Below are 23,907 nucleotides of genomic sequence, written 5' to 3'. Positions count from 1 at the left end.
TGTTAAACCTGTCTTGATCAGTTGGTTTAAGTTTCTACACAAACGCACACAACCCCATTTAATGAATGAGTTGGGTGTGCATCTCTTTATTTGCTGTTTGATATTCAGTGGCTACACAGCAGCCCCAGGCTTATGGTAAAACATTGCACAAGACGGTTTGAACTTCCAGAGTGTGCAACTGATGACAATGAAACACAAATAAAAACACACACATACGCACGCGCGCGCGCACACACACACACACACACACTGCAGCTTGACGCACAGGGCGCAGGAAACGGTCACGAGGGGTTGTCAGTCCCATTAACGGTCCCGTTTGGAATACTACTGCCCGTCCGGCTCGGATCGTTATCTTCAAACATGGACTGGAGAAGGGTGTCCGCCGAGAAACCACTCTTCTACTCCCCGCAGACTCAGCACCAGGGCTGGATTCAAGTGTCAGGTAAACAGCGCGACCGGGAGTCCCGCCAGCCGTTGCGTAAAAGTTGGCCAGTTGAGCAAGGATGCGTGGCGACTCAGAAGTCCAGCGTGACTCCTGTGGTCTACCTCGATTTCGATGACGTCTTTCACTTAATGCACCACTGTGTTTTATTGGGTATGTGCTGCCGAACATAGGATTCATTATAAAGGTTTACGCATCGATAACGGAGGTTGTCAATCGGAATTCTCTGGCGTCTCTCTCAGTAGTTTGACCAACTGCCAGTAACGGTTTAAGGCGCTATTAACGTGCTCCTGGATTGCTGATAGTGTTGCGTTACCTACTGTACTGTTTCATTAACGTAAAATCAAACCGATATGAAGGTTCATTTTAGCAGATGCGGTCTGGTCCTCCAATAGGCTTTCCTCATCGGGAATTAGGCTACCGTAACAGGCAATGTACTGCATGCAAACGCAAGGATTAATTGAATGGTCTTGCCCGACTTCAGTTATTAAGTCAATAAGTAGTAGCATATGTCAATAAACAAATAAAGATTAATTGAGAATAACTATACTTTCCTAATTGACTGATGTGATCACAGCCCTGAGCACCTTTCCATATTTATATCAGGAGCTACTTCGTACTTACTTACTTACTTACGAAGTCCAGAAAGTGGATTGTTTCTGAAAAAAAACAAAACATGAATGTGTCTAATGCTTTTTTCAGAAATAAGAACATTTGGATAAATGATTATAGATTTGTACTCTTTCAGTTTTTTGAGTTTTGTTTGTTGTTTGCTGCTTAATATTTTCCTGTAAAACTGATCAAAGATTTGGAAAGGAGGCGAAAAAGAAAATTATATGTTAGACGAATTTTGAGAAATACAGGGCAACACTTTCTTTGAAGGTCATTGTTGTAATGACATGCATGCATTCTTAAAATGCATTGGCACAGATCAGGTTGTTATGAGTATGCAGGCCGGGTTGGTGATATAATGCATTATACAAAATGACCTGAACTTTTAGACCCATTGTGCTACAATCTGGTATAAGTATAACCATCCATTATAATACAGTATAGCAGCAGTCCATAGTGCATTATGAAGAGTGCTATGGAGTCTCATGCTTGTTTGTAAGTGATTATAATTATAATCATTATAATGACTTATGGTCACATTATATTGTGTTATGAATGTATGCACAAGTCATTATAATCTTCATACATTTATAGAAAATCAAACCAAATACTCCTTTTACGGTAATATTGTCTCAACAATACCAGCACCTACGGAACCCCGGAGGTGTCATTGCAAGAAATGCCACCTCCGGGGATCCATAAGCACCAAAGTCCATGAAGTGTCTAAAGGCTCCGTCCAGACCACAGAAGTTGCAAACTGTGGACGATGATACTGCTTGGACTGAAGAGAGAGAGATACACACACACACAATGAGAGAGAGAAACTCGCGAGAGACACAGGCGATTTCAGTGCTGAAGCATACAGTAGTCAATCTCAATCTCACTTTCCATTTCCTGTGACACAGAGGCAAACTGTTCAGCATACTCTTCTCAAAGAGCACACTGTGACCTGTGTTCTAGAATACACTGTGACCTGTGTTTTAGAGCACACTGTTCTAGAGCACACTCGGTCCTGTGTTCTAGAGCACACGGTGACCTGTGTTCCAGAGCCATCTACAAGGCTCTGCTGTGAGCACACTGTGACCTGTGTTCTAGAGCACACTGTGACCTGTGTTGGTGCTCAAAGAGCACACTGAGGCCTGTGTTCTAGACTCTAGTCACTGTCTAGTCACACAAGTCACAGTGTGCTCTAGAACACAGGTCACAGTGTGCTCTAGAACACAGGTCACAGTGTGCTCTAGAACACAGGTCACAGTTTGCTAGAACACAGGACAAAGTGTGCTCTAGACACAGGTCATTTTGAGCACCAACACCTGTGTTGGTGCTCAAAGAGCACACTGTGACCTGTGTTGGTGCTTCGTTTGCTGTTGAACGCCTTCGCTTGGGGATCCCATGATATAATGGTGATATTTTGGGAGTTTATCTGAGTCTGTTTATTAATCTCTGCACTGACAGCAGGGGAGGCATTTTATAATCTGACTGATGGTCTGCTATTCCCAAATCACTGCACTTCCACAAACACACACTCAGAGGAAACAAGTGGAATGTGTAACTGACTTGTTAGAAAATGACTATTCTGACTATTCTGGTGATGTAGTCTAGTTTGCTGCAGTGGGTACAGTGATTAGTCTTGTGCCCATGTAAACAGTAAGTGTCAAGACAGGGAAGGTGGGGCGCAAGTTGTCTTTGGAGGATATATTTTATCCAGTGTTCAGACTGTTGCATCTTGTTTGCAAAAAAAAAAATATCTCATGTCAGTATTTTGTCTCAAAAGTATATTATACTGACGCATATTTTAAGTGGGTGTATAGAAATGTTAATGTTTGTTAAGTGGGTATGGCGTAGACCTGCCTATCACATAGATTACACCACTGAATGCTCTGGTGGCGGTATGCAGACAGTTTACTCAGAAACTCTCTAGGAAATAATATACCTAGGACATGCATAAGAGAGGCACTTCACTCTCTATGGTGGCCCAGCAGGATGCACACACATAATAGCCTACATATTAGGGCAGGGCGATATGGCTGAAAAATGTATCACGATATAAGTATTTCATATCAGCTGATATCGATAATTATTGATTTTTTTTTTTTAAATGCACATAATGCACATAAGTCTGAATGAAAAGCAGCACTGGTTGAAGCCTGGACATATTATAAACAAAGTAGGCTAGCTTAGCTTGCTAGTTTATCATAGTCTGGTTAGATTGTTCAGTTTCCCCACGTGTGTTTAAAGAACTTGGCAACTATTTCAATGTAATAAACCCGTTTAGAAATCATTTGGATGGTTAAATGACCTGTTCCGGTGAAAATGGTGACTTTCCCGCTGCGCCTAGCGTCCCCAGGCGGGAAACCAATTTTGCAACATTGAGACTACCGTCCCGGAAAGAGAAGTGAGAAACAAGAAACTCGTTTTAAATCGTGTTTCTTACCTTGTAACATCCACATAGTTCTGCCAAACTTATGCTAACTGTATGCTAGCTTGTAAACAAATCCATGTGCTTTATCGTTACCTTTTCCCACAGTTTAAAATAGCATAATGCACAATTTCTCCAGCAGAGGGGGAAATCCTGCCAAGTTTCCCTTTAAAGGTAAACTATGCAGTATTGGCAATTTCCTTACTGTTTTTTCGTTTTTTGCTAATTTTTCGCTTGCTATGTCATGACGAATGTCTGAGAAACCCCATCGCTACCTTTTTCTAGCCAGTGCCTAGCGTTTATATGTATTTGAATGCAGTAAAGCAATTTGTTACACTCGTTATACTTCCTGACACTGAGGCCGTCGGCCCGCCGACCCACAGTTGCAAGGTTTTTTTTTCCGCTCACAGGCGCTAGGGGGAAGTGAGACGGCCACCATTCAACCCGAAAAAAGTAATATAACCATTCCAATGACTCTGAAGCTGAAGGTAAATGAAGCTTAAAAACTTGCATATTAAGCTAAAAAACCTGCATAGTGTGCCTTTAAGTTTCAAATGAATACTTTTTCTCCTTGGGACAGGCCCGTTTGAGTCTTGGATACTTTTCCATTTGCATCGGGATTGAGATGATTAGAACTTATTAGCAGTCAATTTGAATGCAACAGTTTTGAACAAATTTGTGCAGCGTGCTAATGATGCTAACCGGATTTAATAGCAATTTAGCCAGTCGTCTTGCACTATTGTGAATGTTTGGATTGCATGTGCATGCTGAGGAGGGATGCGCCTGTTGAGAGGGAGAGAGTGCACGGGGCAAGGACTCATTGAGAGTCTGTGTTGAGGTAGGCCTACTTCTATCGCATACTCTGGTAGAGTTGCACATACTAGCTACAATGCAAGATATATTTAGCCTATTTATTTATGGACAACATAAGGCGGGAGGTGTGTGTTGGTTTTAATTATCGAACGTATTTTTTTATTGATATCGATTACATGTCTATTGCGATACATATTGCTATTGTTTTATCGCCCAGCCCTAATACATATGTATGGAAAGACACCCCACACACAATATACATTTTTGTACACCCACACTCAGGCAGGCAGGCACAAATACACACCCTCATGCACAAACCCGTCATACATACACACACACAAACACACACTCACACACACTTGCTTGCTTGCGGTTGTCCATCGCATCCGCTGAATAGTCCTATCCTGGATCCACAGGTTCTATTGCAGGTGGGGCATGTAAACATGGTATTGGTGTTGCTGGCAGTCATCCTCCTGAGCCTTCTTTGTTGTCTCTTGACTGTCCTTTCCTCCTCGAGTGCTTGGGTCCCATCTAGACATAACTGCCGCCAGATGTTGCGGTCAGCAGCCATGCTCTCCAGGTCCCCTTGGTTTGATTTTGCACTTCTTAAGCACTGTCTTCAATTGGTCTTTCAAGCGTTTCTTCTGGCCTCCAGCAGAACGCTGACCTTGGTGTAGCTGGCCATATAGCACTCTGCGGGGCAGCCGATTGTAGGGCATCCTTATCACATGCCCCAACCAACGCAGTTGGTGCTGGGTGATGGTGACCTCAATACTCTTGGAGCCTGTTCTGTTGAGGATATCAGTGTGAGGCACTCTGTCATGCCAAGTGATTCCCAGGATGCGCTGAAGACAGCAGATGTGGAAGTGTTCCAGGGACTTGATGTGGCGGCTGTAAGTAACCCAGGCTTCACAGCTGTAGAGGAGGGTGGTGATGCAGACCGCTTGGTAGACGCATATTTTTGTGTTGAGATGAAGGTTCTTGTTCCGAAAAACCCGCCACCGGAGTCTCCCAAAGGCAGCTGATGCTTGTTTGATTCTATTCTGGACCTCATTGTCAATACTATTGTCTTCAGAGATAATGCTCCCCAGGTACTTGAATGATGGAACAACTGACAGTTTCTCATCTGCAATTGTGAAGATGGGTAGTGTGGGTGGGATGTTGGCACTCCATTGGCAGATTACCACTGTTTTGGCGGTGTTGATGGTCAATCCCAGCCTCCTGTATGCCCTCACTGCTGCATCTAGGACATCTTGTGGGTGGTGGTAGTGTAGTGGTTAAGGAGCTGGGCTAGCGTGCAGTAGCCTGAAAGTTGTCGGTTCAATTCCCGGCTTCCACCGTTGTGCCCTTGAGCAAGGCACTTAACCCCAAGTTGCTCCGGGGACAATGTGATCCCTTGTAATATAGCTGACATATGTAAGTCACTTTGGTCAAGAAGTGTCTGCTAAATGCAATGTAATGTAATGGAAAAGGACAGACTGGAGGTCTTGTGGAGAGTGAGATATGAGAGCGCATACTGCATACTGCATACTGCGTCATCTGCATACTGCAGCTCAAGTATCCTCACTCTGTGCAGTTTGGTGGTTGCCTGCAGCCTCCTCATATTGAAGAGGTTACTGTACCATCCAGCCTGTACACTACTGTCACCCCACTGCTGTCTCTCTCTCCCTCTCTCTCTCTCTCTCCCTCCCTCTCTCTCTCTCTCTCTCCCTCTCTCTCCCCCTCTCTCTCCCTCCCTCTCTCTCTCTCTCTCCCTCTCTCCCTCTCTCTCTCTCTCTCTCTCCCTCTCCCTCTCTCTCTCTCTCTCCCTCTCTCCCTCTCTCTCTCTCCCTCTCCCTCTCTCCCTCTCTCTCTCTCCCTCTCTCTCTCTCTCCGCTGTTCATTCTCCTGCCAAATGTCTGATCCATGTCACCTCTGGTGTGATGAAAGATCCTCTTCATCAGCTGTTGTCCTTGAGACCTGGAGGTTGCTCACTACATCCCTGGCTTAGCACTCACCTGTTAGATCAGATTAATGGCATTGTGTGTGTGTGTGTGTTTCTGTGCGCATGAGTGTTTGTGAGTATGTGCATGTGTGTGTGTGTGTGTGTGTACTTACTCCTCATCCTCTGCACCCACTCTGTGCCCAGGGCTTTGACTGAAGAGCTCTTCACGCACTTTGCTAATTGATTTGTCCTCGGCTAAATGTCAGAGTGGGCTGGCGTGATGTTCACTTCACACACTCCGCAGCAGTGGAGAGTCGTCCTGCTCTCCCTCACACACTCTCCTCTCATCCCCGCGCCCACACACACTCCCTCAGCACAGAGCAGCACAACACAATACACAAACACAAACAAACACAACATATTAATATAACACAACGCAACATAACACAACCAAACACTGCACACAAACACAACACAGAACAGTGCAACACAAACAAACACACCACAATACACAAACAAACACAACACAATATAAAATATAACACAATGCAACAAAGCACACAAACACAACGCAACATAACACATCAAAACACACCACCACACCACAACACAGAACAGAACAGCACAGCACAACATAACGCATATCCAGTGTAAAGACAGAATTGATTGCTTAAATCAATTTGGTCAATCTGGTTGAATTTTAGAATATTACATTGTTGCGGAACAGAATCTTCTGTTAGAATGAAAGAATCTTTTCTTCTGTTAGAATGAAAACTCCCCTGCTGAAGGGACAGGAAGTGTAGTCAATCTCTGAGATAGAGATAGTGGAAGAGGAAGGAGGTACAGTCGGAGGAAGTAGAAGGAGGGGAGAAAAAGAAGTAGGTAGGGTGGAGACACCTATCCAGGGAAAGAGGGGTGAGGGAGAACCAGGGACGCTGACTGGGGAAGAGGCGCGGTTCGTGCCGGCGGGAGATGATGGGGAAAGGGGAGAGGTAGCGTCACAGTCGCTACAGGGGGAGGTTGCGCAGCACCCTGGGTCGGCAAAGAGAAAAGAAGGGGCGGGTTGATTAACTGGAACTGACTGAGTGTGAGCAGGGGGAAAAAAGGCTGATGAGATGCCGAGGCGGGATAGGGTGGTGGCACCAATCCAGGGAAAGAGGAGTGAGGGAGAACCAGGGACGTGGTCCCTGGCTGGGGGAAAAAATGCGGGCTCGAACGTGGTTCGCGCCGGCGGGAGATGATGGGGAAAGGGAAAAGTTAACGAGGCGGTCGCCACGGGGGGAGGGGGATGAGGTTTGCGCAGCACCCTGGGTCGGCAAATAGAAAAGTGCGGAGGGTTGATTAGCTGGAAAAAGAGAAAGAGGCCGCAGTAGGGGAAGGCAAGGTAGAGGGCTGAACGCGGGCGCTGGTGCTCGGTTGATCGGCGGGGAGGGGAAAGAGAAAAAGGATTACACACACACACACAGAGCTGTACCCTCTACCATCGAACCAGGCCCAACGGCCGCCCGCCGCTACCACTGCACACACACACACACACACACACACACACACACACACACACACACACACACACACACACAGCTGTACCCTCTACCATGGAAACAGGCCCAACCACCACCCGCCGCTACCCCTGCTGCCAGCGCTGTGGGCTGGCACTGCTAATCCCCTCTCCCAGCCTCCACACAGCTGCTGCTGTTTAGAGGCAGCCTGTCGAGGTGGGGCAGCCTGGAGGTGGGGCAGCCTGGAGATGCCTGTCGGCTCACATGGTCATTGTCACTGGGGCATAACTGACTGGGAACAAAATGACATGACACAGCACAACACAGCACAACACAACACAACATGACACAGCACAGCACAACACAGCACAACACAACACAACATGACACAGCACAACACAACACAACACAGCACAACATAACACAACACAACATGACACAGCGCAACACAACACAACATGACACAGCACAACACAACACAACACAGCACAACATAACACAACACAACACAACATGACACAGCGCAACACAACACAACATGACACAGCACAACACAACATGACACAGCACAACACAACACAGCACAACACAACACAACACAACACAACACAACATAACACAGCACAACACAACATGACACAGCACAACACAACACAACATGACACAGCACAACACAACACAACATGACACAACACAGCACAACACAGCACAACACAACAGAACACAGCACAGCACAACACAACACAATACAGCACAGCACAGCACAGCACAACACAACACAACACAACACAACACAATACAACACAACACAGCACGGCACAACACAGGACAACACAGCTCAATACAACATAACATAACACAACACAACACAGCGCAAAACATCACCGAATGGCACAACACAAAACATCACATAACAGTGCAACACAAAACATCACAGAAAAGTGCAACACAAGCCTTGGAGTCCTGCAGACCTGGCTGCATTGATGTGAGCGACAGTGTGTATCTAGCCATAGAATGATTGCTTTGTGTTGTACTAAAGCCTTTATAAATCCTGTTTGTGTGTGTGTGTGTGTGTGTGTGTGTGTGTGTGTGTGTGTGTGTGTGTGTGTGAAATTGACGGCTTGTGTAAGTGTAAGTATGTGTGAGTGACTGTTGCAGTGATAGGTGTGGCAGTGTGAGTAGGAAGGTGTTGATGGATGCTCTGTGGGCAAGTGTGTGTGTGTGTGTGTGTGTGTGTGTGTGTGTGTGTATACTGTGTATACGCTTGTGTGTGTACTGTATACGCTTGTGTGTGTATATGAGAGTGTGTGTGTATGTGTGTGTGTGTGTGTGTACTTGTGTGTGTGTATAGAGTGTGTGTGTGTGTGTCCACTGCTGCAAACCTTTGACAGAAGTGGAGTGTGAGAGACTGCTGCTGACTGAGAGTAATTCACACTCTGACCAGTCAGCTGGAACTCAGAGAATGCGTGTTTGTGTGTGTGTGTGTGTGTATGTGCATGCCTGCGTGCGTACGTTTCTGTGTGTGTGTGTGTGTGTATCTGTGTGTGTTTGCGTGTGTGTGCATGCCTGCGTACGTTTGTGTGTGTGTGTGTATGTGCATGCCTGCGTATGTTTGTGTGTGTGTGTATGTGCATGAAAATGAGAAAATGAAATGATCTTCTATGCTACAGAGAGAAAGGGAGGTGGACACCTTCTCTGTGTGTGTGTGTGTGTATGTGCGTGCGTACGTTTGTGTGTGTGTGTGTGTACGTGCCTGTGTATGTTCTTCTATGCTATCGTGATTGTTGTTTTAACGATGTGCAAATTTACATTATCGAGTATTTAAATTACTTATGGGGAAAAAACACTCGAAATCACACACTGAAGACTCATACATTCCCAGGAGGTAGGCTATGCGGGAGAAGTGCAGCAGAGCAAGTGTCACGTGATCACTAGTGGGTCACAACGTCCCACGCAGCCTAATGTTTATTTTGTGCAGCGAGAGTAGCCTACTTGGGATTTTATGCGGCTACTTCTGTTCAAGTAGCCTAGCATTGATGAGACAGTCACGTTTTTTCCTACACGGTATTATATGGAGAGAAAACATTAGCCTTTGAGTATTTTAATAGTCAGTTGTAAACAAATAACTATTCTCATGTAACTCTTTTGTAAATGGACTGAAGTTCGCTCTAAATATCTACGTTTACCGATTATGCTAACCTTTAGCATCTCTATGGGATTTCTTATATACATTAGCCATAAGCTAACGCATTAGTTTCTATTCTGTAACTTGGAATGCTAGCCTATTGCTCTAAAACAAAACATAGAAGGAAATAACTGAGATGTAGGCTACTCTGTTGGTCTGCTCTTAGTTTTAGGCTACAGTGAATCCTATGTAGGATTTCAAGGTTTGAAAGGAACTTCAGCTTCAGACTTTCTCTTGGGAAACTGTCAGGCCTATTTATCTTCTCTAATGTAGCTGGCTAGACCATGTCATTGCCACACACACAAGTGGGGGCAGAATTGGAAATGTGTCAATGAGTGAAAATGCATTGGTTGATTTGGTTAAAAAGTCACAGGTTAAGTTATTGGTTATTATTGTAATGATGCTGTTCATAAATAATGAGCTGCAAAGTAACTCAGACTTTAACAAAACATTTTTTTTAAAGGATATCGACTAATTATCGTTATCGTCAAAATCACAAAAAATATCGAGATATTATTTTTTGTCCATATCGCCCACCCCTACTGTCTTGCACTTCCCCGTTTTCCCTCCTTTTCATTTCGATGTCCTCTGTGTCGTGAGAACGGGAGAATTTAGAGAGCTCTAAACTCAGTCCAATCAGTTCACTTTTACAACACGTAGTTTGTCATCAAATGTTGAAAAAAATCCCCCCACCCCTCTCCAGAGCATACACAGGAGCACTATGGGTAATGTAGTTTTATGTGGGCACCCTGCCGTTGAATCAGGGGGCTTCAAATGTTTAGTGCCTGTAATTGAGACTGACAGGGGCTCATACACACATAACGCTGGTAATCCGCTGCGTCAAGTCGAGCTGATCAGATCCCGCTAAAGCTTCATTTTGGGGCTTAAATGTTCTGGTGTGGCGACTCAGAGGGCCTTAAATACCACTGAGGGGATTAGTGTTAGCCAAAATTGGGATCGTTGGCTCACAGCGTGCCGCCTGGGAACCTGGTGTGTTTGACAAGGAAAGACGAGGCAAATGGAACAGTGTGTGTGTGTGGGGGGGGGGGTTATGACGGTGCGTGGGAATGTGGAATCATTTTTGGAGCATCAAGAGGAACTTCTGTAGCCTGGTCCTACCAGACTCTCGTACATTTCATAATGTACAGAGAATCTGGCCACTTTTCATTGCCAAGCGTTAACTTCCTTGAAGGCGAGTACTTGAAGTACTTGAAGTTTAAAACTATTTGATCTGCCCAGAGCCACTCTGGATCTGCCATAACCAATCGCTAACGTTTGGTCGTGACGTATGTCTGGCTCAAACTAGCGCACGACCTCAACGTCATCATTTTCAGCCACCCCTTCTGTTCGCTGGACAGGTAAAATTTGGCCTGAGAAAACACACAAATATACCGAAATCCCAGACAACGTACTGAAGGGAAATGAAAATTGAGTGTAAGTACGTAGGAGGGAAGAGCCGGGCTAGAACTTCTGAGGTCCTGTCATGGCTGTGGAAGACAGCGAGGTTTCCTTATCACGACCTCAAGACATATAGATTGGACTTTCTTTCGCCAGTCATGCGTGAACACCTTGTAATTACAGTAAGAACATTAACTTTGCTTGTGACAGGCTGTGTGTGTGTGTGTGTGTGTGTGTGTGTGTGTGTGTGTGTGTGCGTCTGTGTGTGTGTGTGTGTGTGTGTGTGAGTGAATTCATGTGTGAGTGGTTCATAATTCATGATATTTCTCATATGACTTGCTGTCAGAAGTCGAGTGTGCAGTTTGATGGATGATAGTCCCCATTGCTCTCCTTAAACACATGGATGCGCACACACACACACGCATACACACACATACACACACGTGCGCACACACACACGTGTGTAAGAAACCTTAATGTGGTTGCATACATACACACACACACACACAATCACACGCACACACACACACAAACACGCGCACACACACACACACACACACACACACGTGTGTGCAAGACACCTTAATGTGGGTGCATACATCCGTCATACACACACACACACACACACACACACAATCACACACACACACTCACATAGAGAGAGAGGAGACACAGAGATGCTCCAGTGTGTGTGTGTGTGTGTGTGTGTGTGTGTGTGTGTATGTGTGTGCGTGTGTGTGCATGTGTTTTTGTCCACCCTCGGGGCTCTGGCTGGCCAATGTGGCCCACAACAGAAACACTGTGGGCTCTATCTTCCACTCCAGCGCAATTGACTTTGCGCAAGTCGCTTTGTGGGCGGATCTTGGGCGCTGATGCTATTTTACCGGCGGGATAATGACTGTTGCGCCCGATGCAAATCTAAAATGGTCTGTAGTAGCTACATTACTCATGGGTGTGGTTTGGGCGTAACGTGCAATAAACCAATCAGAGTGTCATCTCACATTCCCTTTAACAACAGGCACGTTTGTTCCATAGCAGATTGCTATTATGATGGCGGATTTGCCAGGCAACGGTTCACAGCGCTATAGTCAGTTGGGAACAGTTTGCTATTGATTTTTCCTCTTGACAAAATGTAATACAGAAATGTACAGCAGAGCGGTACAAAATATGACCGCCGCCCAGTCCAGCACATTTTTTCCACAAAAAGAAATCACGCTGAAAGGCCTATATGATTCTAACTGTCTCACTAAATTGCATTATCCACACTCAATTCTTGGTATCTGCTAGACAACAAGTACCAAAACATGATTAGTTCATAGATTTCACATGTAAAATTAATTTTATACAACCCCACCTCCATCTTGCCTGTTCATAATTCTGAGAAATTCTTGATTGTTTGTGTTATGTTTATGTTATGTGTGTGGGTGTGTGTGTGTGTGAGTGTGTGTGGGTGTGTGTGTGTGTGTGTGTGCGTGCTTGTGTGTGTGCCTGCGTATGTGCCTGTGCATGCAAGCGTACATATGTCTACTGTGTGAGTATGTGTCATATGTATGATTACTGTGAATGTATGTGTGTGTGTGTGTGTATCTGTTTGTGCACATGTGTGCACATGAAATGGGTTAACATGACCCCTGGAGGCAAACATACGGAAAAAAATGGTCATCCTAGACCAGGGGTGGGCAACTAATTTCCCCAAGGGGCCACATGACAAACTGGGACTGTTGAGGAGGGCCGGACCCAAAATACCGAACTCAAGTCTGAACTCAATTCTGTTCAATTCTATTCTGTTCTTGTATAACATTAAGTAAATCATATGGTTTTGATTGCTACTCGTAAGAACAGATGGAAAATGTAAGGGAGACGAAGGAAAAATTTAATATATGTCCAGTATTTAATCCTCATTCTCGAAAAAAATTTTTTGACATTGACATGTTTTTTTTTTCAGTTTTCAAAGACTGATATAAAAAAGTAGTACAATATCTATATAATTAGGCTAGGCCATGAAAATGTGAAGGAGTCATTAAGACCATAGGCCTGTGCCACCATTTCATCAACAATATTTCATAATTAAATCATTACCACCATTAAATTAACTCTATGCAGAATTAGACTATGAAAATGTGGAGCAGACAATAGTAGGCTGTCATTAGTTAATCAACATGCACAAAGAAAACTATTTTGAATATGTAGGTTATGTTTTTGCTTTAACTTTATACACAAAACTGTGATTGGTCAACTCGCCCTGTGTGTTGAGCCGGCTGCTTCAAGCAACCTGTGGGTAGTAGCATCATACTAGTCGCTAACATAAGCTTTGCAAATAAACTCGGACATATTTTGGTTACCATGATGGGGTTATCCGATTGTAAACTGTCTATCTGTCAGTAACGTTTTGAAATGAACACTTCGTATCGCCAACGAGCAGCAGTAGGAGTTCGACATTCTAACAACCGTTGTGGTGGTGAGCGACGCAGACACAGGAGACACAAAACTTTGAAAGGTTTACGCCGACGTAAAGGCAACTGTTCTGTTACGCAGAAGCATAAATTATATTCACCAGCACATCAGCGAGGGTGTTTACGTCGTATGCATCCACGCACAAATGTATGGGCGTACAAATAGCAGTCGCTTTCAAAATAAAAGCAACGATATTGATTTGCGTGCATTATCTCTATGATAGGCTCTTGACTACTGTTTTTTCACGGACCTTACGCGGGCCGGACAGGGAAAGCCCACGGGCCGGATGTGGCCCGCGGGCCGTATGTTGCCCATGTGTGTCCTAGACCCTACAGTTCTCAAGATATTCACAGAGAACTGTGTCTGCCCTACCCTCCTTTCGGGGGATCCAGTCCAGCGGGGGGGCTACAGATCAAAACGAAAAATGACGGTTCCATGCTATCCATGTGGGGGTACATGTCCACCAAGTTTTGTGTACCCCGGTCTTTCAGTGTCCCGGGAATCCTTGTTGGTGTACGTCACTAAATGAACACATAAATTATTTTATTGTAAGGCCCCCCATGAACGAAAGTACACAAAACTTGGCATGCATTCGGAGGGTGTCATAATGATCCTTCACTTTTAATTTCGTGCAGTTTTGACCTTGTCAGCCAGAGATATTGTGATGAAAACACCTAATTTTTTGCTTTTTAATTTTTAAATGCTGGACATCTTTAGGAAGCTAAGATGCTAGTTTCTTATAAAGAACTGGCACAGAGTTACAGAGTTTCTTTCTGACGGATAACAAGCATCTCTGAGCTGACCACATTTCAGCCCTCTAGGTCACTTAATATGATTTTAGAAACACAACTGAGCCCTAGCACCAGGTCTTGCGAAGCTGTGTGCTAAAGTAGATCAATATAGAATGAAAAATTTGTATTTTAGACCATTATTTGCCAAGGTATGCTCATGCGTTTTGTAATGCCCTATGGAAACTCCCCATAGGACTTTTGGTTACCCAAAATGCATACTGACAGTAAAAGTATGCATTTCTGAGGTTTCTTGTAGACTATTTGGATTATATGTCAAGTTCTGATATAGAATCAGGGGCGGACCTGCCATTAGACATGGTCAGGCAATTGCCTGGGGCCTCGGCCACCAGGGGGCCTCGTCATCCCCGTATCGTAGGCTATTTAGTTTTTTTTTTTTAAATAAATGATCACCGCATCCAAACAATATATTCTAATCCATAATACAGATTGAAAAACTATTTTGATTGCTCATAAACTCATCATAAAATCAAATGACTGCAGGTCTGCTTTCTATCACCATAGCAGCAACTAGCTATGAGGTCTTGGTGAGGAGTGGAGTTGAAATTGCCTAAATTAACCAACTTCTTCCAGTCGAAGAATTCTTCCACGGAAGAAAGTAGGCTATTTTGGATAGCTCTTGTACTACATATTCTTCTACTGATGATGATGATGATTATGATGTTGATCTAAGTGAAACAGTCGTGAGGGATCACTGTCACTGCCGAAGTCCGCACTGGTGCTGTTGGTGCTGCTACGGACACCATTTCAGTAGCAGAAGCTTTGGGTGCAAACGAAACCAGTACGTGAGTACCCCTAACACAATACTTAGCACTAGGCTACAGTTATCAGTGACGACCCTGCGTTATGGCCAGACACCGTAGCCTAAGAGATGCAGAGCGAGTTGAAATCGTTAAAAAAAAAAGGCCCTGTGCAAATTAAGAACTTTGAATTCCCCAAAAATGCAGATAAACCACCCAGAAGATTCACGGTTGAACATTATTACATGACCATGAAAAATGGAGAAAAAATAAACAGAAAATGGCTAGTTTATTCGGTCAGTGCAGACGCTGTTTATTGTTTTAGATGTCGGCTTTTTGGAAGATCGAACACCTCAGTTCGCACGCACACTCACTCTCACTCTCCCTCTCTTTTACACATAGCCTACACAGACAGACTCTCATACATAGCTACAAAGAGTATATTTACACACAGAGACCCCAAACCCCTAGCCTACTCTCTCCCATCTCTCTCTCTCTCACACACACACACAGACCATTCATAATTGTAATACTTTCATGGCAATATTTGTTGTATTTGAGTATGCCTCAGCGTCCCATTATTACAGAAAAAAGTGTGTTTTAGTTTTAGGGTTTTGGTGTGTGTGTGTGGGGGGGGCTCGGAGGGGCCTTGGGCCTCAAAGTGTCCAGGTCCGCCCCAGTATAGAATGACTACACAAAATGGCATAATTACACAAAAGTCTCTATTTTTGCATTTTCTTTGTTGGCTTCATGGGTGTGTATAAGATGGACTATACATCTGCACAACTAATATTGGATAAAACAACATGAATATTTCATTTCTATGGATTCCTGTGAATATTTCAAGACCAAGAATGTAGTGGTAACATAGGGTGGACTGCGCCATGCGGTATCAGATTTTTAGAAAAGGCATTCAGAACATGTTTGATGATGGTGGAGGTTATTGTCCAATGTTTATAACAATACAAGTGGCATTAAGTGGTTCATAGAGTGTTGATGAGTACATATTGTTATTGTGGATAATACAGTGTGATTTTTAAATGTTAACAGCTGTAATTGGTGAATAAACTCTTTTGAGAAGTGGATAAACTCTAATAAGAGGTGGATAAACTATTTCTGAAATTTCAGAGGTAGGTAAACTGCGTTTACTTGCGTTTAGCCTCCACTACATCCCTGTTCAAGATCCAATGCTGCATCTACTTATTGCTAAGGATATAGGCTACACTGAGGGAAGCACCAAGGCGAGGAGAGGAGGAGGGCATTTTTGACTAAATTTAATTGAGACATAACGTTACCGCCATCAAGCTGCAATGATTTGCCGCGAATGAATGCCGCCCAAATCTGTCAAGTCATCTTGTAGTGTTGCGTCAAGTGCAACGTATATTCCCATTCGCTATCATGGACGAATTATGAACTTTCGGGCCCCTGGGCCCAAATGTATTAAGGGCACCACACTAATTGTCGCATATGTAGGAGAGGGGGTTAGGGGGTCCTCCCCCAGAACATTTTTAATTTGTTTGATGTGATTTCCTGTATTCTGGTGCATTTTGGGGATGGCCAATACTTTAATTCAATCAGATTCATTGCCTCAATATCAACAAATCAGGATGTAGGCTATGATTTCATGGAAAGACTTGGACTTCAGGGCCCCTTGACCCCTTGGGCCCCTGGGCCTGGGCCCGGTAGGCCTGTGCAGTAATCCATCCCTGTCCGCTATTGATGACGCGGAAAATAATAACGGTAAATCCACTGAAATTATTTGAAACTAAAGTAACGAGCCAGTTTTGTAAAATGTAAGGAGTAGAAAGTACCGATATTCGTGTTAAAATGTAAGGAGTAAAAGTAAAAAGTCGCCTCAAAAATAAATAGTAAAGTAAAGTAAAAATATCAGAAAAATCTACTTGAGTACAGTAACGAAGTATTTGTACTTCGTTACTTCCCATCTCTGCACGTGAAAGAGCTTTTTCTCAGCTTTTAAACGGTGCTAGCTAGCCACTGTTTGCTGTGATAAACAGTTCGCAAGAAAAATAACTTCAAGAGATTTAATAATTATTCTCTGCGCCCATCTCCACATTCATTCGGTGGAATATCGTAGGCCTACACACTCTTCACACAACACATGACAAACCATATATCAGAATAAACAGCAGACCTTACCGAACACAAAGGTGTAATGCATTCCCGTTTATAGTTAACTGTTCCAGAGTAATCCGGTTTTAAAATAAATTAAAGCAAAATTCAACATGGTCTTTCGGCTGCATTTCTTAAAACTAAGCTGTGCTTACATTGCCTAGATATCTGTAAATATTAGAATCAGAAAATATAGGCAGCTCACGGTTAAGAGTTTGTCAATGTAGTCCTAATGATTTCTTTTCACAAAATGCTAAGCATGCATGTATTTAAGTTTCTTACAACTGAGCTGTGCTTAAATGGGCATGATTTCATAACAGACCAAATAGAAAATAAATGTTAAATATAGCCTACATATCTGTAGCATACATATTAAAATCAGATTATGTAGGCTACACAGTGTAGTTAGATCAAGTTGGACAGTAGCACATTTTAATCATGGATAGTAGTTGGACAATAGCACATTTTAATTATTTTAGTGGCTGGTGAAAGAGTTGAGTGTTTTTTTTTTTTTGGGGGGGGGGGGGGGGTTAGTGGGTAGTGTCCCCACCAAAGCTCAGACCAAACCTACACCCTTGGACATGTGTACGCTAGATTTATACCTATTTTTTCACATCGGACACCACACTGATTTCCCTCGTGTAGCAATATTTGTCCTTGTAATTATGTATGGTTTGGAGAAATGGGAACTGCGTCGTATAGATGAGAGGAGCAAAGTGCATTGCGCAACACAGACGCCCAAGCAAGCGCTCCTGCAGGTGTAAGCTACGGCTGTACCTTACCATCAGGCAACTCAACAACGAGAAACAGTTTCCAAGTTGACCTAACTTTCCAACTCTGCACAGTATCCCATTAACTGCATGACAGTAGGCTATTCACAATATTTTATGTAGTGTAGAGTTTGTAAACACGTTATCATCAACTTAATGCACGCACAACTTTTGTTTGAGCAGGAGAGAGAATAAAAATGATTGGACGCAGCAACTACAGAAATTGTAGCCAAGGCTACTTGCTGCTTTCTTTTACTATCTATGGTTGCTGGTTAACAGCACATAATAGGCTGATTTAAGCTAATTCACAAACTCAAGACTTCAAGGCCATCATGGATATAAAATGTTTTTTTGAAAACAATGAAAGGATGGAGGGAACATAGCAAAGCTTGGAGTTATTTCAGATGGGCTACAACAAGGTAGGCAAAATTGTGGTGCTCAAAACCTTAGCGCAGCTGGAATAATGCTTATAGGCTGGTGTTAAAGCGCACATGATGTTCAAAGCCATACACAACGGTAAATTGGAACAAAACTAAAGGTAACTTTAGCCTTTATAGGGCTTTATAAAGTTGTCCAAATTAATAGGTCGTAATTAGGCGTTGTTGTTGTAAAGATATTGCCTTTAGATGTACTAAATAGGCTACTAAATTTTTAGTATGCCTCTTTGCAACTGCACTGAGATGTTGTTGGTGGTAGCGTAGTGGTTAAGGAGCTGGGCTAGCATGCAGTAGCCTGAAAAATTGTGGCTTTAATTTCCAGCTTCCATTGTTGTGATCTGCAAATTACAAAACCCTTTATCACTTTTTTAAGTGTCGCATGGCTTTATGGAAAATCATCATTAAAGGTATACTATGCAGGTTTAGGTATTTTTGGCGAGTGTAGAGCTCCCTCTAGGGTCGCGATGTTTTTATATGTTATATTTCACAACTCTCACGAGATTTGGTGGGACGCCACTCTTGGAAGTTCCATGGCTGGTTTTCTAGGTAGGGACTCGCTATGTCTGTGCTGTATAGCTATGCTAGGTGAACGATTCGCCTTCTAACAAGTTTGTTTACCATCAAATTGGCTTTGTAAAGGTGAAAATCTTGCATAGTGTGCGACATTACTGTAAAGCAGTCCATATGGGCTCTGTGCATCCTAGTTTAAGTTGTTTCCATAGCTTCCCTTCCCACGTTGAATGCGTCTGGGGTGGGATTTGGGGTGTGTGTGTGTGTGTGTGTGTGTGTGGAGGGGGGGGGGGGTATGAGGTGAAATGCTAATGGAATGGTCTCTGTTACTATTCTGGATGCTTGCAGTGCATTGTGGGATTTATTCTGTAGGACAGCTGGTCACCTATAGAGAGAGAGAGAGGGAGAGACAGATAGAGAGAGAGAGAGAGGGAGAGAGAGAGAGAAAGAGAGAGATGGATAGATAGCCTATAGAGATTTCAGCATAGCCACCTTGGGGAACACTCACTGTATAACACTGCATGTGTTGAAATGAAAGCTGTCATATATAATTCACTTGTTTGTGAGCATTCCTGTAAGATCATCCAGGTCACTCACGTTTACTGAGGTGTTCTTGTAGGTCTTCATTTCTAAGTCGCCTATTGGTAGAGTAATGTGACATAAAGACGTCCTGTTGGTATCGAGGGAGAAGGGGAGATCAAGTTTCTCCACTAGTGACCCGTGCAACCTTTAGTACAGGTCGTAAGGTCATTATGCTTCTGAAAGTCACGTATTAGTTGCTTACTTATTCATTGGCTGACATGTTTGTCCAAAGCTACTTACATAAGTTAATTATTACAAGGGCCAGTCTCCTCAGAGCCATTCGGGTTTAAGAGCCTTGCTCAAGGGCACAAGGGTGGCAGCTGGGAGTTGAATTTGTGTTTGTATTTGTATTCACTACATTACATTCATTCTAGCATCATGCAAACCCATTTGAGGACTGAACCAATGACAGCTGTTAAATTCAGATTAGCTGTAAATGATGAACAGCAAATGCTCCTTTCAGACAAGTAATGTAGGCTCAGGATAGAAATGGTTCCGAAGTTCACTGGGGTAGTATTGGAGTAGTTGAGTATAGTTTAGGATGATTTAGTAGTGTACTCTGATGCTGTATGAGAGTGGATTTATTTTACAACCCATATGTATTGTGCAAAGCCATTATGGATCTGCTTGTTCTTAATTTATAGCGCTTTTTTAAAGACACTCAAAGACACTTACGCTTTCACTGGGGTAGTATTGGAGTAGTGGAGTGTAGTTTAGGACTGATTAGTGGTGCAGTGTAGTATACTACTCTAGTTGATGAGGACAGTTTAGTGGTGCAGTGTAGTATACTACCCTAGTATGATGAGGACAGTTTAGTGGTGCAGTGTAGTATACTACACTAGTATGATGAGGACAGTTTAGTGGTGCAGTGTAGTATACTACTCTAGTTGATGAGGACAGTTTAGTGGTGCAGTGTACTACCCTAGTATGATGAGGACAGTTTAGTGGTGCAGTGTAGTATACTACACTAGTATGATGAGCGAGCCAATTTATTGTATGACCCATATTTATTGTGCAGATCTTGTTCACGCTTGCTTGTTTTAGCTGTTGGTTGTCATTCTGTGGCTCATCCTTTTGCTTTGTTGACTGGCTTCATAGTGAATGGATAGATTAGACAAATATGATATGTTGCAATACACGCAGGATATGGGGACAAATCACAGTTCATTACATGCAAATACAGACATGTGTTAAGTGTGGATAAAGCTCTTGATTAGTAAGTGAACATGTAAGATATTCGTAATACTGCTAAGCTGTCCTAAATTCAGATACCCATTGCTATGCTGCAGACACATGAAATTGGCATCTGAATGCACAGATATTTCCCTGCTAGAATATCAGTGATTTTTGGTGTGCAAAAGCTTCGTGTGTCATCGGCCAGTAAAGCTGGCGTGGTATCAGGTACTGAGCACAAGATGATTAAAATAAACATAATCTGTGTGCGCACATCTGAGAATGACAGGACAGCCCAGGGACTGGGAGGGCAAATCCTCACACAGAAAAACCTGGACGGCTTCCAGAGGGGAAAGCACTTATGATCGACGTGGAAGTAGATCTCGTTACCATGCCGATGACCTCGGGTCAGACGTCTTGCTCTGATTAAGCAGTCGTGAACATTTTGTGTGTGTGTGTGTGTGTCGTCGGGGTGCGTTGTCCTCTGTGTGATTGACATGAGGCTAGCAGTCAGTGAGTTATTATATAAAGGGCGTCGTCTTATCTCAACTACAGAAGGAGTCGGTTAATCTGCTGCTCTGAACTCTTAACTTTTAAACTCTCCGAATCAATCTTCCAAAAAAGCTCCAGAAACACTCAGCGTTTCTCATCTGCACACGAGAATAAAGCTCCGTCTGTTAAGATTTATCCAGCCTCGACAAGTTACACACACATGTCTTAACACACACAGAGCCTCGAAGCATTTTAGTGTGTTACACACAAACAGCCTCTATGTGTCTCATCCATAACACACACGAAGCCTTCAAACGTCTTACATTATAACACACACAGGCTCTGTGAGTCTCTGTCTTCAAACACACATGTAGCCATGAACTTATCTTAGTGTATTACACACGCAGGCTCTATGTGTCTCAGCCTTAACACACACAAAGCCTTCAAACGTCTTACATTTCCATCCTTAACACACACAGGCTCTGTGAGTCTGTCTTCAAACACAAATGTCTTACACTATAACACACACAGGCTCTATGTATGCTCATAGTAACATTTAAATGGTGGGCAAAAAGCAAAATCTATCAGCAAGAAGAAAGTTACACTCCTGCATGAACTGTAGCTATTTGGCGTGTGGGGCTGAAGACCATGCCCTCTGACCCCCCTAGAGCTCTAGGTCTAGTGACGTCTCTGCTCCTGCATGAACTACAGCCATCAGTTAGCATGTGGGATTGAACACTTTGCAATTTGGCCATCATTCAAATTAGAGCCTTTGGCCTCTACGCATCTACAGTATATGCATTTATAACATCCAACCACTATCCATCTACAGTATGCATTTATAACACTCAGCCACTATGCATCTACCAGTATATGTATCTATAACACTCAGCCACCATGAGCCTCTATATGCATGTACAATATGCATCAATAACATCCAGCCACCATGAGCCTCTATGCATCTTAATCTATCTAATATCTACCTAAGGCATAAAAAAAAAAAAAGCTTTGGTTCCTGTTGGTTGTCAGTTGAGGCCATGGGTCGGTAGGGAATTTTTTTTTCTTTTTTTCCCAGTGGCAGTAAGGGATACAGTAGGTAGAAAATCAATCCCACCAGGATTTCGCAAGGTTTTTTGAGACTGTTGCGACCTAAAATGCCTGGATGGAAGTTGCGGTGATTTTAGCTGTTTCTTGTGGAGAAATTGCGGGAGGAAGTGAAAATTGCAAAAATAGTTTAAATTTAGGGCAATTAAGGTTAGTAAGACCAAAATCACACTGATAATCTTGATGCTTATTAAAAAGGATAATCAAAGGTAAACAGTAAGGATTACGGAAAATCAAAGTAGGCCTACTTTATTTGTGAAAATGCTTTGACTGAGGTCATTCACAAAGCATTATAGTAGAACTGTCCAAAAAAGACAGTCACCTAAAGAGATGGCATCATGTCATATGTTTCAATACATTCATATATTTTGTAATTCATATTAAGTTCATATCTTTTTAATAATTCATAGTCTGTGGCCTGCATAATTACTAATAGCCAAGTAAGTATCTAGTAATTTCATATTGATTTAAACTATTTGACTACACTTCTGTTTAATGTCATTACATTGGTGGTGTACGTCTAATTGACTACCTGCCCCTTTAAGGACGTGAGAGTAGCCTAAGTACATTTCTGAGTGGATTGGAAGGCTTGCATCTCACTGTGTTCGGCTACGAGTGTAAATAACTTTTTGCATAGTGCATTACGATATGTGGATGCAATTGGGAATGTCTTCTATGTCATTAGTTAAAATAAATGTTAAAAAAAACAACTCGAATGAAATCATTCTTGGATCATAGAAGAGGTAAATGTCTTGCAATTTTATTAATTTCTATGATTTTGGTAGCACTACTCAAACTAAGCCCACAAGCTAGCAAACATAACATAAGCTAAAAGGACATATCCAGGTAAACGTTTGCCAATGGGTTGCATAGCCTACTCAAAAATCAGTAAACCAAGTAGGCCTTAATTAACTTACTTTCATAGCCTAGGTAGGTTAGCAACACCAGGTTGAGAGATGGAAGTAAGCAGATCATTAACGTTAGCCTTCTATTTATTGTCATCAAAACTGTAGAGGAACGAACACGTAAGGGCAGTCTTTGGTGTCATATGCAAAAGGTGCAGAAGTAAGTGTGCCATCTGGCTCAATATTCTGCGCGAGGGACTGTTGTGTGTAGGTGAAATTTCACGGTGAAACTACGATGATTGGTCAAATTTGCGAAAAAGTTGCGGTGTTTGGACAAAATTGCGAGTGCCTTGGTAAGTGACGAAAACAATCGTCTCGTGAACAGCTGTGCATAGGCTACTTTGTAAAAGAGAGAATACGCTCATCCCTATACATAACAACGCAAGGGGTTAATGTAATTATAGTTCGCCTTTTATTTGTGGATTTATTTAATATATTTAGTGTTATTTCTTCCCCAAGCTCATAAAATAAATTTGGGTCGCACATAAATTGACAGGGTCGGTCGGAAA

General features: G+C 43.0%; 1 protein-coding gene across 1 annotated transcript in view; it reads left to right on the top strand.

Moving 5' to 3' along the window:
- Positions 1–360: 360 nt before the first annotated feature.
- LOC143123532 (ras/Rap GTPase-activating protein SynGAP) overlaps positions 361–23,907 on the top strand; it is a 59,325-nt gene continuing 35,778 nt past the window's right edge. Inside the window, exon 1 of the mRNA XM_076284985.1 lies at positions 361–442. Coding sequence (XP_076141100.1) covers positions 361–442 — 82 coding nt within the window. The remainder of the gene's footprint in view (positions 443–23,907) is intronic.

This window comes from Alosa pseudoharengus, unplaced genomic scaffold (assembly GCF_046254945.1).
Source record: "Alosa pseudoharengus isolate Yale_2024_CS ecotype anadromous, Long Island Sound unplaced genomic scaffold, YU_APseudo_1.1 YU_APseudo_1.1_scf_14, whole genome shotgun sequence".
In the NCBI taxonomy this organism is placed as follows: domain Eukaryota; kingdom Metazoa; phylum Chordata; class Actinopteri; order Clupeiformes; family Clupeidae; genus Alosa; species Alosa pseudoharengus.
This window is presented reverse-complemented; position numbering and strand designations above follow the sequence as displayed.